The sequence below is a fragment of the Heliangelus exortis genome, chromosome 11 (assembly GCF_036169615.1).
Source record: "Heliangelus exortis chromosome 11, bHelExo1.hap1, whole genome shotgun sequence".
NCBI classification, from domain to species: Eukaryota; Metazoa; Chordata; class Aves; order Apodiformes; family Trochilidae; genus Heliangelus; species Heliangelus exortis.
Window position 1 is genome coordinate 11,262,869 of NC_092432.1, and position 15,970 is coordinate 11,278,838.

The window sequence follows — 15,970 nt, forward strand, 5'->3', positions numbered from 1 at the left end:
TTATCTGCTGGTTGTGACATCTTTATGTTCTTTTTGTTATAAATGAACGAGACTCAATATTCTGTTCATGGTTTAATTAATTAATAAAATTGAAATTGCAATGAGCAAAACAGCTCTGGCTGCCTGGGGAGTCTCTGCTCCACTCACAGAGCCCTAAAACTCTGGAATTACCTTTTATTGATTACAATTTATGCATATTCAAAAGGAGGTGGGGTTACATACATATTCATAGGATTACATCAGGTCATTATAATATCCATGATGGGCGGAGTTTGGGTGAAGTCTGGGCAGAGTCCTCTTTTGGGGAGATATCCGGGGTTTGTCAGGGCGTCTTTGGATGAAGTAAGAGGTCTTGAAATCTTGAACTTTTTTACCTTTCTTGATTTTACTGACTTCATTATATTGTTACAAGGTGACATCAGACCCTAGCCATAACTTTCCCCTTATCTGCTGGTTGTGACATCTTTATGTTCTTTTTGTGCAGATGTTCCTTCTGGTGCCTCGTTAGCCTTGGCAGTGCCTTGTTTTAAGAACAGGTCCTACACTTTTCATTATCTTTGAGACAGAAGTTAGTCTTGTTAGGGCCCTGTTTTGTTCACACCATTTCACTGGAAAAATTCCATGTCTCAACTGCTTTGTTTAGCCCCATATTCACTTCTTTCTCAGTTTAATTCTTTTCCTGAATTTTACTGGTTAGGAATACAAATTCATCAACATATATTACAGGAGCCTGAGGTCTCCGAGCAACACAAGGAGGAGTCTCTTGTCCTCTGTCATCACAAGGAGCTCTGTGCTGACCACCTGGAGCTCCCACCCGATGTTTGTGAGATGGGAACTGGCTGTATCTGAACACGAAGTCATTCCCCCTTCCCCTGGAACAGCACCTTCTCGTGCTTCATTGGGCAGGGAGGGTCATCCAGGGCCACATCCCACCCCAGGAAGGTGTGAAGAACAGCAAAGGAGCTAAATCTCTTTTTTCCACCTGCAGGCCCTGGTCACCAAAGCCCCCCAGCAGATGGGCAGCATTGCTCTTTGGGAAGGAAACCTGACAGAAATGGGGAAAACACCTCTTTGACAGAGGGTAAAATCGAGGGAAGCAGGAAAACAAGCGTGGCACGGGTGCCCCCGTGTCTGCAGGCCCAGCTGTCCACCCTGAGCACCCTCTGGGCCTTGGAGCCTGAGCTGCTGACCCCCCCAGGGAGCAGGACCCCTGCCCCTTCATCCAGCTCCAGGCCCCCAGCAAGAGGGAGTGAGGCAGGAGCAGCAGCAGCCAGGGGGAAGGGGACCAGGCTGGGGACCCCCTCTCTGGCCAAGACCTCATGGGGTGCTCTGAGCCTCGGAGTGCTGTGCTGACCTTGGGCACTGCTCTGTGTTGCTTATTTCTTCTCTCCTGAGCTCTCTCTGCCCCGGATCTGCTCCATACCTGCTTCTTTGCCTGCTTTAGGTCTCCAGGACCTTCCCGTCTCATTGAGGATTTGTCCAGCTGCAGAGGTGTTCCCTGCCCTCAGCACCGTGTTCCCAGCTGCCTGCAGGCTTTCCCTGGTGAGATATTCCCAAAACATACAGGTTGTGCTCCCCTGGCTCATGGAAGGGGGCTGGGAAGCCAAGTGGATAGGTGACACAAGGCCAGGGTGAGAGCTGCAGAGTCCAAGCAGTGCCTCAGCTGGCTGAAGAGGATGGATGGATTCATCCAGGAGTGGGGAACACCCAGCAAGTTCACAGGCAGGTTCAAAGCCAAGCTGTGAGGTTAATCCCCAGGTCATGTCCAAGGTGTCCATAAGCTGGGGTGCAGAACAGCAGTAGTTGAGCCAGAGAGCAGCCACGGGTCAAACCAGGACCAAACACGCTGGGATGGGCTTAAATACAGCTCCTGGGCCCTGGGCAGGATAAGGGGGGTGTTCCAGGGGGGATGGTTGGAGCCATTAGGGTTTATTAATGCCCTCAGGGCCTTAGGGTGTCCTCCAGCACATTGGGCTGCAGCCTTGCAAAGGGTCTTGGCCTAGAAAAGGTTTTTTTCCCCTTTTTTTCCCTGTCTGTCCACCCAAAATGAGGATCGTCTTGTGCTCTGCTGGTTTTGGTAGGGATGAGGAGTTTCACCTTGCTGGCTCAGTCAGAGGGAGTTCATGCCACACTCAGATGGCCCTAGGATTCCTCTGGCATCTCCAAACAGTCCCTGGGAGCCTGGGTTGGATCCTGTGGGATGGTGCTGGGAAAAAGCAGCTCAGCCCCTGGTTAAAATGAGGGCAGGGGGGTCCCTGCAGCCGCAGCACCCCAGGGAGGGATCCATCCATTGCATCCCTCCCTGGGGCTGCAATCAGCCCGAGGATCAGCCCACTGCTGGGTGCAACGTGATGAGTGCCTGAGACCTGAGCTGGGCTGATGTGACACCGAGATGGGTGCTGGCACCAAGACTTTCCTTGGATCGGATGCTTCGACTTTCCGAGCTGCTCCCAGGTAGAGCCACCTCTGATGAAATAAAATATTGAGAGGGCAGGTGGAGGGCAGGGACTCAGGTTACTGTACTTCTCCAGCTGCCCTGCTCTCCATTAGGAATACGTTTTGGGGGTTTTCCCCCTATTTTACAGGATTGGCAGCAGTTGCTAGGATGGGGAACCCGGCTGAGATAGGGCCCCAGCTCCACGGGGTGCTGGCAGACCATGGCACTGGGATGTGGGATGCTCAGAGAGGAACTGGAATGGGAAAAGGGAGAAGAAACCAGTCCCTGAGTCCCAACCTTGGCACCATTCTCCAGCTGTGAGCAGGATGGATGCTCAGGGAGGACAGACAGGCAATATGCAGGGTGTAACTGCTTTATTCCTATTTTTTTTCTCCGTTCCCGCCTTTCCCATCTGTGTCCTCTCCATCTAAAATGACTCCTCATCCTCTTTCCCAGTGGTCTGCTGGGGCTGCCTGTGCCTTTTCTGTCCCTCTCCCCTCCCTCTCCTGCCCTGCTGCTGGCTGTGGCTGAGCTCACGCCTTCAGCTTGGAAGAACCAAGGCACTCTGTTCTCCAGCAAGCAAGCTGACAGGCTAATGAATGGCTTCAGATGGTAATTAGCAGTGGAGTTGCTAATAATGAATCCATTTACATTTTAAGCACTGCAGAGGAAAAGCAAGGCCCTGCCATTACTGCCCCCCCCTCCCATCCCCAGCCCTTTGGGGGGGCAGAGAGCTCGGGCAGTGATTGTGCCCCCTCTGCCTTCCTGGCAGGGGCTGGAGCCAGGGGAGTTTGGGAAGCAGCAATTAAAGGTGGGGAAGAGGCCCTGAGGCCACAGAAAATGGGAGCTGGTGCTGGGTGGTTGATGCAGCACCTTGGGCCCATGTAACCCCCTGCCATGCTGCTGCTGGGTGTTTGATTTGGGGGGGCTTCTCAGCTCCCTCGACCACACACACTCAACAGTGGTTGCCACAACCCTTCCCGATTCTTTTACCGGGGTTTTAGCATCTCTTGAAGGCTGCAGTTTCCCTGAGAGGTTTCATCCATCCCTGCCTGTCCATGGAAGGAGCTGGGTGCCTTCAGCCAGGATGTCATGGAGTGGAAAGGGGTGGAAAACCAGTCTCACAGAAGAGGGATTGGTGATGGAAGTGCAGGCACTGGGCATGCCGGGAGAGACTGGGAGGTGCTCAGAGCCTGACTACACCACTGGTGCTAGAGGCTGGGAGCAGCCTCTGCCCTGCCTCAGTTTCCCCCTCTGTGCCAAAGGGATCTCACGCAGTGCCAGTGGGATGGGGAAAAGGTGCTCCCCAAACCTTTGGCTTTTCCAGCACAGGGAGCATTGCACTTGAGACCCCCCCCAGACCTCAGCCTGGGTGTCAGATCAGGGGGGTGTCCCATCCCCACCCTACGTTTAAGGCAGAGGTTCCCACAAAAAAGCTGCTTTGTGGACCACGGGGGACACAGGGATTGTCCCACTCGGGACAGGATGGCCACATCCTGCCTCACCACAGCCTCCATCTCCACCAGATCCATTGATTTATTTATGTATTTGTTCAAGCCCTGCTTGGAGTGAAAACAATCCAGGGCCTTGCAGAGCCTGATAAGATTTGACTGCAAGTCAATACTCAGCGTGTCTTTCCACGGTGCAATGATCCCCCTGCCAGCAGGGCGGGACACCGGGGGTGCCAGGAGCAGGCAGGGGACAGGCAGGTGACAGGGACAGGCCAAGGGCCAGCCTGGGGCAGGGACATCGACTCTGCCTGGGGCAGAAAGAGGAGATTTTCTGGCCGGCAATAAGTATTTCCTGGGATGTATCACCGGGGACTCGGGCAGTTCAATGAAACGGTGACTCCATGGAGAGCAGCTCCAGGTTGGGGATGTGGAAACGAGCAAGGGACAGGGAGTGGGAGAGCAGCGGGGAGGGAGAAGGGTGGGGAAGGAGGAGGAGGGAAAGAAATCACCCGTGAAAACCAGCTCTGCCACAGCATCTGCTCTTTGGGTGTTTTGGGGCAGGGGGCTGGGGGCAGCAGAGCCCCAGCACGCTCAGTGCATGTCCTAACCCTGCAGGTGATGCCATCTGCCAGGATTTGTCCTGCCTGCGAGTCCCAGTCCCTTCTCTGATGACTAATAAGTGTTGAGCTCAGGCTGCCAGCTTTCCCAGTGCAACTCCTGCATCTCCCTGCCTTCCCAGGGACCCCTCGCCCCTCCGGGGGTGCTGCCGGGGAGGGGGTGGAGGGCGGGCAGGCAGGGAAGCCGGGACTGCTGACATTTGCAGTCGGTGTCCTTGAGAGGAGCAAGAGCTGAGTGAAGGGACGAGGTTCTCTTTAAGGGGGCAGGACTCGGGGAGCATCATGAAGGCAAGAGTGAGCTTCTCCCACTGCTTTCCACCTCCCCCCTTTCCCTTCCTTTCCCTGCCCGCAGGCTCCCAGACGGGGAGCAGGGCTCCCTGTCCTCCCCTCTGCCTTCCCCGGCTCTCGGGGCTGGTCTGGGAGGCTGAGCCAGGGGAGGAGGAGGAGGAGAGGAAGGGGAGGGAGAGGGGGAGGATCTGCTAATTGCACACAACAGCTCTGGGGGCTGCTGAAGTCCATAATGAAGCAAAGAGCAGCAGAAGCGAGTGCTGCAGTTGGAGCAGAGGAGCACAAGCATCGCCGAGAGCCCTCTTCCCCCCCGGGAGCAACCGGGGACACCCAGGGCATCCTGCAGCCCCGTGTCCCCCGGGGCAGAGCCTCTGGCACAGCCGCCAGCTCCTCGGCAGCCAGCCCCGAGCGAGGAGAGGGGAAGGGGCTGGTAGTGCCGGGGACGCGGGGTTAAACTCATCCCTCCCGCAGGCTGGGCCGGAGGGCAGCAGAGTCAGCCCTGCCATGGTCCCGGGGGGCTGGGAGCCCCAGGGGATCTGCCGAGCAGGGTGAAGGATGGCTGCGGGAGGAGGGGGAGCCAAGCCCACCGTCGGGTCCAGGATGGAGAACTTCCGAAAGGTGAGGACGTCGGAAGAGGAGAGCCCCTTGCCTTTCCCCGACCTGTCCCCGGGCGTGGTGGAGATGAAAGTGAAGGAGGGCAGCAAGATCAGGAACCTGATGAACTTCGCCATGGCCCAGCTGGAGCTGAGGGGCAGCCGGCAGATCGTCTTCAGCGGCAGCGGCCGGGCGGTCACCAAGACCATCACCTGCGTGGAGATCATGAAGAGGAAGCTGGGAGGTCTTCACCAGGTCACCAAGGTGCGCTACAAAACCTTGCTGGAGGTCTGGGAGAACCAGAACCCGCTGCCTGGTGGCCCGGCACAGAACCTGACCGTCCACAAGAACGTCCCCTCCATCTCCATCCTCCTCTCTCGGGACCCCCTGGACCCTAACCAGACAGGATACCAGCCCCCAGAGCCCCGGGCCGAGCTGGGAACACGGCTCAGCCGGGCCGAAGGGACATCCAGCTCCTCCACCAAGGGGCTGAAGCGGCCCCTGCCACCTCCCTGTGAGCAGCTGCTGACCAAAAAGTTGCAGGCAGAGAAACCCGAGTGCCCGAGGGGCTCGGGGACCACCGCCAGCCAGCCAGGCTGCCACCACTGACCCCACCACCTCCTGCCCTGTCCCTCTGCACGCCAGGAATCCAGGCAGGAATATATCCCTGTGCAGGCAGGAGATGGTCTGCCGGAGAAAGCCCGGGGTTTGCAGCTGCCTTGCTGTGGACAAAGGTGACCCGTGTGCTGCAGGCTCCCCCCGACACGCTGCCGCTGCCCCCCAGGCACGGGGGCTTGCTGCTGGGGGGTACCTTGTCCCCAGATTTAGGGGGAGGCTTAAAGGGTTAAACCTGCCAGCACTTGGCTGCGGGCTGAAGCGGGGCGGATGTGTAGGGGGGACCTGAATTTGGCCACCTAAGGGCAGCTCCATTTCTGCAGTGACTTCCAGAAAAGCCAGGACACGCGACCAGTGCCCGGACCAGGGGAGGCATCTGCACCTCATTGCTCCCCACGGAGATGTCTTGGCCATCCGGAAAGAGGTATTTGCCCTCAGCCCGTCGGAGTAACTCCTTCATTACCCAAACTGCTGCGATTACAGCCGGGGAGGAGCTGTCAGGTTTATGAATGCCAGGCTCAGCACCCTGCGGCACCGCGATCCCTCCCCAATAAAACACACGAGCAAGCAGACGGCTCCGCTCTCTCCCCACGCCAGCAAAAGAAAATAAAACAACCCTTCTTTTTCCCGCATCGGATCTTCAGGTCTCTGCTCTCCCGGAGGTGTTTGGAGCTGGGGTGAAGCCCCGACGGCGGGAGCCGGGGGTGGTGGGAGCGTCAGGGGGGTTGTGGTGGTGGGGGGGTGGGTACGGCACCCAGAAGGGGACAGGAAGGTTTTGGGGGTGTGGGCTTGGCTGCAGAGCCCTGGCCACAGGCTGGCTCCTGGGGAAAACCCTTCAGAGCAAAATCCCCGCTCCTTCCGGGGGGTAAAAGTGAACAGAAAATAAAAGCTTTTCAGAAACAGATGAAACACGTCTGAGGGGAAATGGGGGGGGGGGATTATCTTGGCACAGGGAGAGTGGGACTGTCACTGCTGCTGAACCCAGGGCAGGGGGATGCCCTCAGGGGGGACAGGATGGGGGACAGGTTCCCCATGCTCTGGTAGCAGCCTGCCAGCCCCCCCAGCACAGCAGAGCCGGGCAAAGCCCCCATGCCAGCCCCGTGTGAGCTGGGGTGATGCAGGGAGGGCAGGGGAGAGGTGAGGGGAGCCAAGCGAGCCCCCCGACCTGCCCGGTTGCCCATGGCCCCAGGGCATGAGTGCAGTCGGCATCAATGAGCACACCCTTCCCAAAAAAACACCCGGGAAGGATGCTCCAGCTGTGCCATCTCCCTGCCTGGCTCCCGCTCTCTGGGGACAGAGAGCATCCCCTCTTTTCCCAAGGGATTGCTCGGGGAGCGCTCCGCTAGGCTGAGAGCGGGAATTAAAAGAGACAAGGGGAAGAGGAGGAGGAGGAGGAGGAAGCAGGGGGCTGTTGTGCTTGGCGATGACCTTGTTATCTCCCTCAGCAGGCAGCTGCTCCTCTCGGCCAGAGACTCACGGTTCTCTGCCCTGCTGCAGATTGATTCGCTTCACTTGTCTGCCACTGTGTAGTTGAATATTAATTTACAGTATTTCTTTTTTTGTTGTTGTTGTTGGTAATGATTAATTTCTGTGGGTTTGGGGCTGGGAAAGCTTTGGGTTCTGTCCTGCCCACCACTGAGGTTAAACCCTCCTACCCTACATGTACTAAAAATTATGTTAATTAAAAAAAAAAATAAAATCCTAAGTGCTCAGTTGGGAGCCTAAAATCTTTCATGGACACGCAATGCAGAGCTGACAGCCCTTCAATTCCCCAACTCTGCCCCTCTGGTGCCATCTCACAACACAAGGGGAGAGAGGGAGTGTCAAGAACCGCTCGTTTCTCATTATTTTGTTAATGTGCAGAACTATTTTTAACTGATTTTACAGGCAGGCAATTTCCAAGCTTGGAGGCAAGAGGAGCTCGGGGATTTTGTGCTCCTTTCTTTGCCTTCCTGCATGAGAAAACGGTTAAAAACAAAACAAAAACCCCCAACACACAGTAATCCAAAATATGAAAGATTTAACGATGACACCCGGCCCCACAGAGTCCGAAAGGGACGCAGTGAGGAAAATCATCATCCTGATCCTGGGCTGCCCTGCCCGGACACCCCGGGCACCAGCCCGGCAGTATTTTGGGGTCCATCTACGCACCCCATCCCGCTCACCCCATCCTCCCGAAGGCAGAGGGGACGAAGGGCCGCAGGGGATGGGGGACAGGGAGCCGGGGAGCTGCAGGGCCCCATTTTCCCCTCAGGGTGAGCCAAGTCCGGAGAGTTTCCCTTCCCAGCGCGGGCCGCACTCAGCCATCAGCATCAGCCCCAGTGTGTGGGGAGAGGGATGATGTCCCCGGGAACCCCGAGCTGCCAGACGGCCCCGGCCCAAACCCCCAGACCCAACCCCGCCGTTCGTTCGTTCGTTCGTTCGTTCGTTCGTTCGTTCGTTCGTTCGTTCGTTCGTTCGTTCGTTCGTTCGTTCGTTCGTTCGTTCGTTCGTTCGTTCGTTCGTTCGTTCGTTCGTTCGTTCGTTCCCTCCCTCCCTCCCTCCCGCCCGCCCGCCCGCCCGCCCCTAAGCTGCAGAACGAGCCGACGAAGACTCCCCTTTCCCCCCTCAGTTCCGTCCCCTCCACAAAATGGCGGCCGGCACCGCCCCCCGCTAGGCCTCGCCCCCCGCCTCCTTCCCGCCCCGGTGCCGTGTGTCCCGGCCGCGCTTCCGTACCGTACCGCGCCGTACCGCACCGCACCGCCCCGCCGCCCGCTGCCCCCGGCCCGCGGCCCCCGCCGCCCGGTGCTGCCTTCCGCCGCCCGGTGCTGCCTCCCGCCGCCATGCTGGCCGCCACCGCCGCCCTCCTCCGCCGCTGCGCTCTTTCCGGCCTCCGCGCCGCCTCCGTCCGCCGCCCCGCCGGCCCCGCAGGTGAGCGGCCGCCCGCGCCCTTCCCGCTCGCCCCGACCCCGTCGCGGTTCGGATCGGATCGGCCCCGAGAGGCCCCGGATCGCGGGGTGGGAGGCGGCGCGGCCCGGCCCGGCCCGGTGTCGCCGTGTCCTTGCAGTGACCCGCCGGCGTCACTCCAGGGCAGGCCTCGCCCGCGGCCTGCTGCGCGCTGCCCCGCCGGGACCGGTGCCGCTGAGAGCTGCGGGCCGCCGGGACCCTTCTCCGGGGGGTGTAGCGTGGAGGTTGTGGGGCCTTCCCTGGGCCTCCCGCGAAGGTGACATTGACAGAGGTCGGCGGTGACCCCGGCAGCCCCGGGGAGACCGAGCCTCGTCCTCCCGGTGACATGGCGGGGGACATGGCCTGTCCCCGCTCCGGGGCTCTCTGTGGTCACCTCAGTTAATAAGAGGAGGGACAAAGCATCCGGTGTTGCGGGGTGAGTGCTGGTGCGGGGAGCCAGAGGTGAGGCAGGGCCTTTGCTTGCTAATTAGCAGCTAATTAACGGGCAGCGGTCAGACTGCAGAGGTTGGGGGGACTGGGGGTGCCTCTCCTGCGGCGGTCGCCGTAGGGAGCAGCTGCCCGAAAACGCAGGGATCGGCGGTGGTCGCACGCTGGGTTCTCTTCCTTTCGTTTAAAAAAAAAGAAAAGAAAAAAAGGTCACTTTATTTTTTTAAATAAAAAGGACAAACACACTGAAATTCCTTTAAAATGCCTTTGGGCTCTTGTGGAGCCCTGTCAGCTCGTCATTCCCGTGTCTCTGCTCCATCCCCGAGGATCAGGCTGTGTCCCAGGGCTCATGGCACCGGCTCCCTCCGAGCACACCGGCTCCCTCCGAGCGCACCGGCTCCCTCCGGGCACACCGGCTCCCTCTGGGCACACCGGCCCCACTTCCCTGGTCTGGGGGCTCCGGTTTCGGGAGCTCCCTTTCACACCCTGGTCCCCTCCTCTTGCCAGCCCCTGCTTCACTGGGGTGAGGTTTGCATCGTCTGATGCTGCAAAGGGTGATGCCCATGTCAGTTAAATTCCTGCTCCTCCTGGGGGGGAGGTGTGTGGTTTTTTTTCTTTCCAGCTTATTAACAGGGAAATCTGTCGAGATCTGGCACTAGGGGAAGTTTTACCACGTTTCGGTGTGAGATGAGGTGTTTTTAGCTTTCTGTAGCTCTGTTTGAGTTCTGCTGGAAGCGTGTCCCTGCCAGCACCCGTGCCCGTTGCCTCCTCCTCCTCCTCGGGCTGGGTGTCTCCAGGAGGGTGTTGGCATGGAAGAGCTGTCACACCAAGTGACAGTGACCTTGAGGGACCTCAGTGACAGCCCGGGCACCCAGCTGGTTCCTGTGGTGCTCCTCGTCTCCGGGGTGTGCTTCCAGTTAGTGTGGAAAACAAAAGGTCATAAAGGAACACCCCAGCAAAAAGAAAAATACCTCCTGGAAATCCAGAGCTCAAATTCTCACAGTCTTCCCCGTTTTCCTTTTGGTCCAACCAAGCTGCTCCTTCTGTGTTTGAGAAGAAAGGAAACGGTTTTGTTGAGCTCTTTGTGGAAAGAAGGTTTGGTTTTTTTGACTTGACTGAAGTTCCTGAATGCCATCTTTTAGGCATTTCTCTGAGATTTGTTCTTTCCCTGGAAGATTTGTTCCGTGGTTAGGGATAAAGGTATTTATTCTCCCCCTAGCAGCCAGCATCTCAGCAGCTTGGGCACAGAGGGGTGCTCTTGCTCTGAGCTCAGCTGTGCATGGGATTTATTGGAGAAAGCAGGATCAAAGATCTGGTTTTGGAGCTGGGGAATCTCTCTATAGAACAGCAAGAAAATATTATAATGCTGTTTTGGCCTGTCATTTATTTTGCCATTACCTAATTACGTAAATATAACATTTGCATGGATTGGGAAGCATTGCATTCACCAGCAGTGCAGCTGTCCCACATTAAATTTTGTGAAAAATCTAAATTGTCTTCTGATCAGGCTGTCATTTAATGAGGCTAAAGATAGACCTGGAAGTTGTCTGTGGTTTGTTCTGTTATATTCTATGTAGAATTAGGATCCTGCTTCACAGTACACTGCTGCCTGGGATCTCCAGAGCAGAAAATGGAATCTGGGAAGGTTGGAAAAATGCAGCTCTGGGGGTTTCCTCTGAAGAGAACTTTGCAGTCAGTTGGTGTGAATGGTTCACAGTGGCTTAAGAAAGAAAAAAGTGACCAAACTGTATCTGCCTTGCTCTGAGGCAGAGCTTGACCCTGGCAAGGTCATGCCTGGTGTGTGACCTCTGCAGACTTGAGCAGAGTGAAATTACAGCAGGGAAAGGAAGCAGCCCCTGGGCAGGCCCTGTCCCCCAGGGGAGGCAGCTTGCAGGGTGCTTGGGCCAGTGCTGCCCATGCCCTGGGTTTGGGTTCCTTCTGGAAAGCTCCTCCAACCTTGGAGGTTTAATTAAAAGATCAGCAGGAAAATCTATGAAGGAAGATGTGAGTTTATAATCATGTCAGCATTACGTGCCCAGTGCAGTACAATCCACTTTCATGCTTTATTAATTGTCAAATATTAATGGAATTACATTGAGATCCAGGAGTTTTCTCTTGGGCAAGAGGCAGTGATGTTGTTTTCTCCTTTGGTAGCCTCTAACAGCTCTTGTCCCTCGTGCTCTGGAGAGCCCTTAGAGTTGGCCTCAGGTAATTTTGTGTGGATTCCTCAGATCACTTTTAACCAAACCTTCATCAGCTCTGAACCTGTGGGGGAATGAAAGACCTGCAGCTCCTTGCTGTTGAGTCATGCACCAAAGCCTGGCTGCCAGTTGGGAAATCTGCTTGTCTGGGATTACAGAATCAATTCTGGAGCAATTTCAGGAGCGGGACTTTAGCTCAGAATAAATCAATTTTGTTCATCTCAAGTGGATAAGGGTGTAACTCCTGGGATATAGGGGTTTATTTCTGGAAGGAGTGCCACTGAAAAACTGATTCCTGGAGCTAAGCTCACTGCACAGCTGTAGCCTGTGCTCTGGGGACAGAATGTGGGGGCAGAACAACCACACTGCTTCAGAGTGCCTGGTACATGGCTGTCACATTGCTCTGGCTTGCTTGGCTCTGGGAAGAGGGAAAGTTCCTTTATCTTATGGAAAGAGGGGTCCTAGAAAACTTTTAAGGACTGGTTGTGCAGAATTGTTTTTTATCTTCCCCCTCTACCTGAATAATCCTGCTCTGGGAATGATGCAGAGCACAAAATGCACACTTTGCCCCAAACAACAGTGTTTGATAAGCTGTATTCATACAGTGCTGATCCAGGCCTGACTGTGGGGACAGAAATATGTGTATTTTGTGGCTTTTGGTCTCCTGCTGAGGACTAAAGTACACGTGTTTTCCATTTGCTGAGTGCCTCTTCCTTTCTGTCTGCATCCAGCTGCAGTCCATGCCCGCTGCTACTCTCACGGGTCACAAGAATCAGATGAGGAATTCGATGCTCGCTGGGTGACATATTTCAACAAGCCAGATATTGATGCCTGGGAGCTCAGGAAAGGTATGTTGAGTGAAAAGGGAAGAGGAAGATGGAGTAAATGCTTCGTCCTGGTCTTGTGACTAGAAATAACTTATTTTTACGTCGCTGCTGGCGTGCAGAAATAGTGAAAATTGGGATTTAACACCTGGGTGGGAAGGAGAAATGTGTTTGCTTTGGGGCAAGTAGATTGGAGCTCCAGGGTTGGTAGGAAGCAACCACACACATTTTTCTTTGGACTTTGGCTTTGTGGCTTGGCCATAACTCACTGCAGGCTGTCTGCTTGTCTTCAGGTGTTATTTGCCGTGGAGTTGCCAGCTCCTATTAACTACCCCAATTAGAGCTTATAACTGTGTTTGCAGAACAGCCAGAGGGATCATTTCAGCACCGTGTGGATGAGTAGGTGTTGGGCTCTTCTCTTTGAAAGGAAACAGACAGCAACTCAGGCTCCAGTTTCATCACACCTGTAGGAATGAAGTCATTTTGATGCCTCAGTGATTCCCTATGAAGTGCAGCGGTACAGACACCAGCTCCTTTGGGGAGTGTGGGCGACACTGGGATTTCATGAAATCCACTTAAAATTTTCAAATTGGCAGCAGAGGCTGAGAGAGATAAGAGCAAAAGACAATCCTTGGCCCTAGGTGTGTGTCCCCCCAAAAAGAACCAGCAGTGAAAATTGTAGTAATCTGAAGGCGACTGACTGGTGGTGTGTTCATACTTCATGCTTTCGTGAGAGAGAGCAAGCTGATGCTCAGCAGGGTCCTTTGGGCTGCAGGTGCCACGTTCTTGTTGGTGTTTCTTTGTGTTCCCAGGCATTAACACACTTGTGGGTTATGACCTGGTTCCGGAACCAAAAATCATTGATGCAGCTCTGAGGGCGTGCAGACGGTTAAACGACTTCGCCAGCGCTGTCCGCATCTTAGAAGTTGTAAAGGTGAGTGGATTCTTTCTCCTCTTGTAAAAGAAGCATTGCAAAGGCAGTTTGCTGGCTTCTTAGTGGGCTGAACACTGGGAGCAGGAACTCAGGAAGCTGCCTAGGCTGGAAAAACAACGTAAAGCAGCACTGTGAAACCCAGGTCCAGCCTTTGCTTAACAGGGAATTAAAATGAGTGAGGGTAGAGACAGGAGTTCTTCTCTTTCAGCCTTAGAAGCCAGCAGCTGTGCTTTTCTAACTGCTTGTTTTTTGGCCAGAGGTGAGGAGGTATGGAGGTCTTCACTGCTAGCTGTTAAAGCCTCTTGCTTCAAGCTCTGCTCTTCAACCAGTTGCCTCTCAGTTTGCTGTTTCTGCATTCTTCTGCACAACTGGAACTCTTTCAGTGGGTTTGGAGATATAAGACCCATGGAAGAATCTGCCTAGGATTTCCTTATCTTTTTTTTTTGTTGTTCTGGTTCCCTGTCATGTAGGGGACAACTGAGTTTATCAAAACTTGGAGACAAATTTGTGGTATTCCTGGAGTCCTTCCTAATATTATTCACAGGGTACTGTTTTTCTCCTGTCTTCCAAGCAAGTTAAATTTTCTCTCAGGCCTTCCTGAAAGCTGATTTGATTTTTTTTCCCCCCTCTAACTGATCAGATGCCATTTCTGTTTCATTCCCTAAGAGCCAGCAGTCTTTGGGGTGGATTGTAAAGCATCCCTTGTCAAAGGAGCATAGCTTGGCCTTCAGGCAAGCCCAGGCTGCTCTCGTGAGCTGCAGGTGCTCAGGCCATGCACCCTCTTATGAACACACACACCTTGTTTGCAAACCTGGCCAGTCCATGGTGGGCTTTGACAACAACCTTGCTGTTGAAATAACCCCACTCCTTTTCCTGTAGGACAAGGCAGGACCTCACAAGGAAATCTATCCATACGTTATCCAGGAGCTTAGACCAACTTTGAGTGAACTGGGCATCTCCACTCCAGAGGAACTGGGCCTGGACAAAGCATAAACCTCACTGGTAAGGGATGTCACTGCTTCTGGGACTCTCCTGACCCTTCCTTGCCTTTGTGGCTCTGGGAGAGGCTGTAACATGATTCTCCAGCTATCTCCATAATGACACATCTCCTCGGAAAGGGAGTGACCACCCTTCTCAAAGAAGGCTCTAAAAAGGAGCAGTGCAGTTGCTTGGGGAGGGACAGGGGGGTTGGCAGCCCTTCCTGACCTCCCAGAGATTTCTAGATAGCAGTTGCTGAGGCAATGGGTCTTGCAGCTCTTTGTTGGCAGCAGGTCAGCCTTTGTTCCTCAGCAGCTTTTCCCCCAGAAGTGTCCCTAGCAAATGGCAGGTCCCTTTCCTCTGGAAATACACCAACCTTGGGGTTTTTGTCACAGTGTAGCCACGTTAGACAACAGGGAAAAAGCCATTACTTGCTTATGCTGGTCCCACTGAGGGCAGTCACTTGACAACACTGAAGTTTCTCCATATTATGCTTAAAATAGCATCTTTTTCTGTAGTTAAACACGTTTGGAGAGCCAAATAATGTTGGGAGCAGCATGTGGGCAGGGAATGCCACTTGTTTTACTGGCTCTCTAGAGCTGAGTACTTTCTAAACTTGAATACAACCAGAATTAAAGCCACGTAGATCTCCATCACGGATACCAGGCCCTAAAGTGAGCTGCAAAGTATGAAGGTGTTACTAAAATTAGCAGCTTTTCTGGTTAACGAGGATCTGTCAGTAAGGATAGGCAAGACCCAACGTGCTACAATCCCAGGCTAAAACTAAGCCCAAACTAAAAATCCTCTTGAAAGTAAAGCTCTGTGAAGGCAGTCTCTGAACTCATTTTCTTCAGGAGATGGCCAGTGTCACATCCCAGCCTTTTTTAAATGTTCTTAGAATAAAGATATCAGGTGTCTGGCAGCAAATAGTAGCTAATTCTGGATCTTGAAGTCCCTGCCCTTCCTCCTGGAATACGATCCCTTTGGTGCAGGGGGAGGCTGGGAACATGGGAACTGGGGTGCTGAAACTCAGCTTCAAGTAGAAAAGTGGGCAGTGGAAATTGTACATTTGAGACTCAGTGGGAGCTCTGTGGCTGCTTCTTTAACAGCTTTTATGTCCTTTTTTTGTTGTTGTTCTAGGTGCATGACTCAAGCATCTGACTGATGCTACCTGAATGTACACTGTTGCCTGGAGACACAAATGTTAAAATACAACCTTCCCTGAAGTAATTTCTCCCTTTATTGAGTCACAATGTATGTGATGGGGAAGTTGGACCTAATAAAGGAGAAACTGGTTTGACTGATGTGGCAGCCATGGCTTGTGTGATTGCTTCTTGGGACTTTCATGGAGAGAAGGAAGAGAGAAAACTGAGAACCTGCTGTCCTGAGAGGGGTGGGAGGCTGTAAGTCGGGGTTTGCTTGGCATAAAGCTGAGTCCCAGGCTCAGGAAGGGGAAGGGGAAGGAAAGGAAGAAGAAGGTGGGAAAGGGGAAGGTGAGGAAGGGGAAGGTATGGAAGGGGAAAGGGAAGGTGGGGAAGGTGAGGAAGAGGAAGGTGAAGAAGAGAAAGGTGAGGAAGGGGAAGGTGGGGAAGGGGAAGGTGAGGAAGGGGAAGATGAGGAAGGAGAAGGGGAAGGTATGGAAGGGGAAAGGGAAGGTGG

General features: G+C 54.4%; 2 protein-coding genes across 2 annotated transcripts; both read left to right on the plus strand.

Moving 5' to 3' along the window:
• The first annotated feature begins 4,838 nt into the window (after window positions 1-4,838).
• Window positions 4,839-6,634, plus strand: RPP25 (ribonuclease P and MRP subunit p25). The gene has a single exon (XM_071754552.1). The coding sequence runs from the start codon at window positions 5,349-5,351 to the stop codon at window positions 5,994-5,996; it is 648 nt and encodes a 215-aa protein (XP_071610653.1). The 5' UTR covers window positions 4,839-5,348; the 3' UTR covers window positions 5,997-6,634.
• A 1,997-nt stretch (window positions 6,635-8,631) lies between these two features.
• Window positions 8,632-15,615, plus strand: COX5A (cytochrome c oxidase subunit 5A). Its single transcript, XM_071754553.1, is given in 6 exon segments — window positions 8,632-8,781; window positions 8,783-8,912; window positions 12,307-12,423; window positions 13,212-13,333; window positions 14,213-14,335; window positions 15,452-15,615. Coding segments are annotated over 5 exon segments (633 nt in total). The 3' UTR covers window positions 14,327-14,335; window positions 15,452-15,615.
• The last annotated feature ends 355 nt before the right edge of the window (window positions 15,616-15,970 follow it).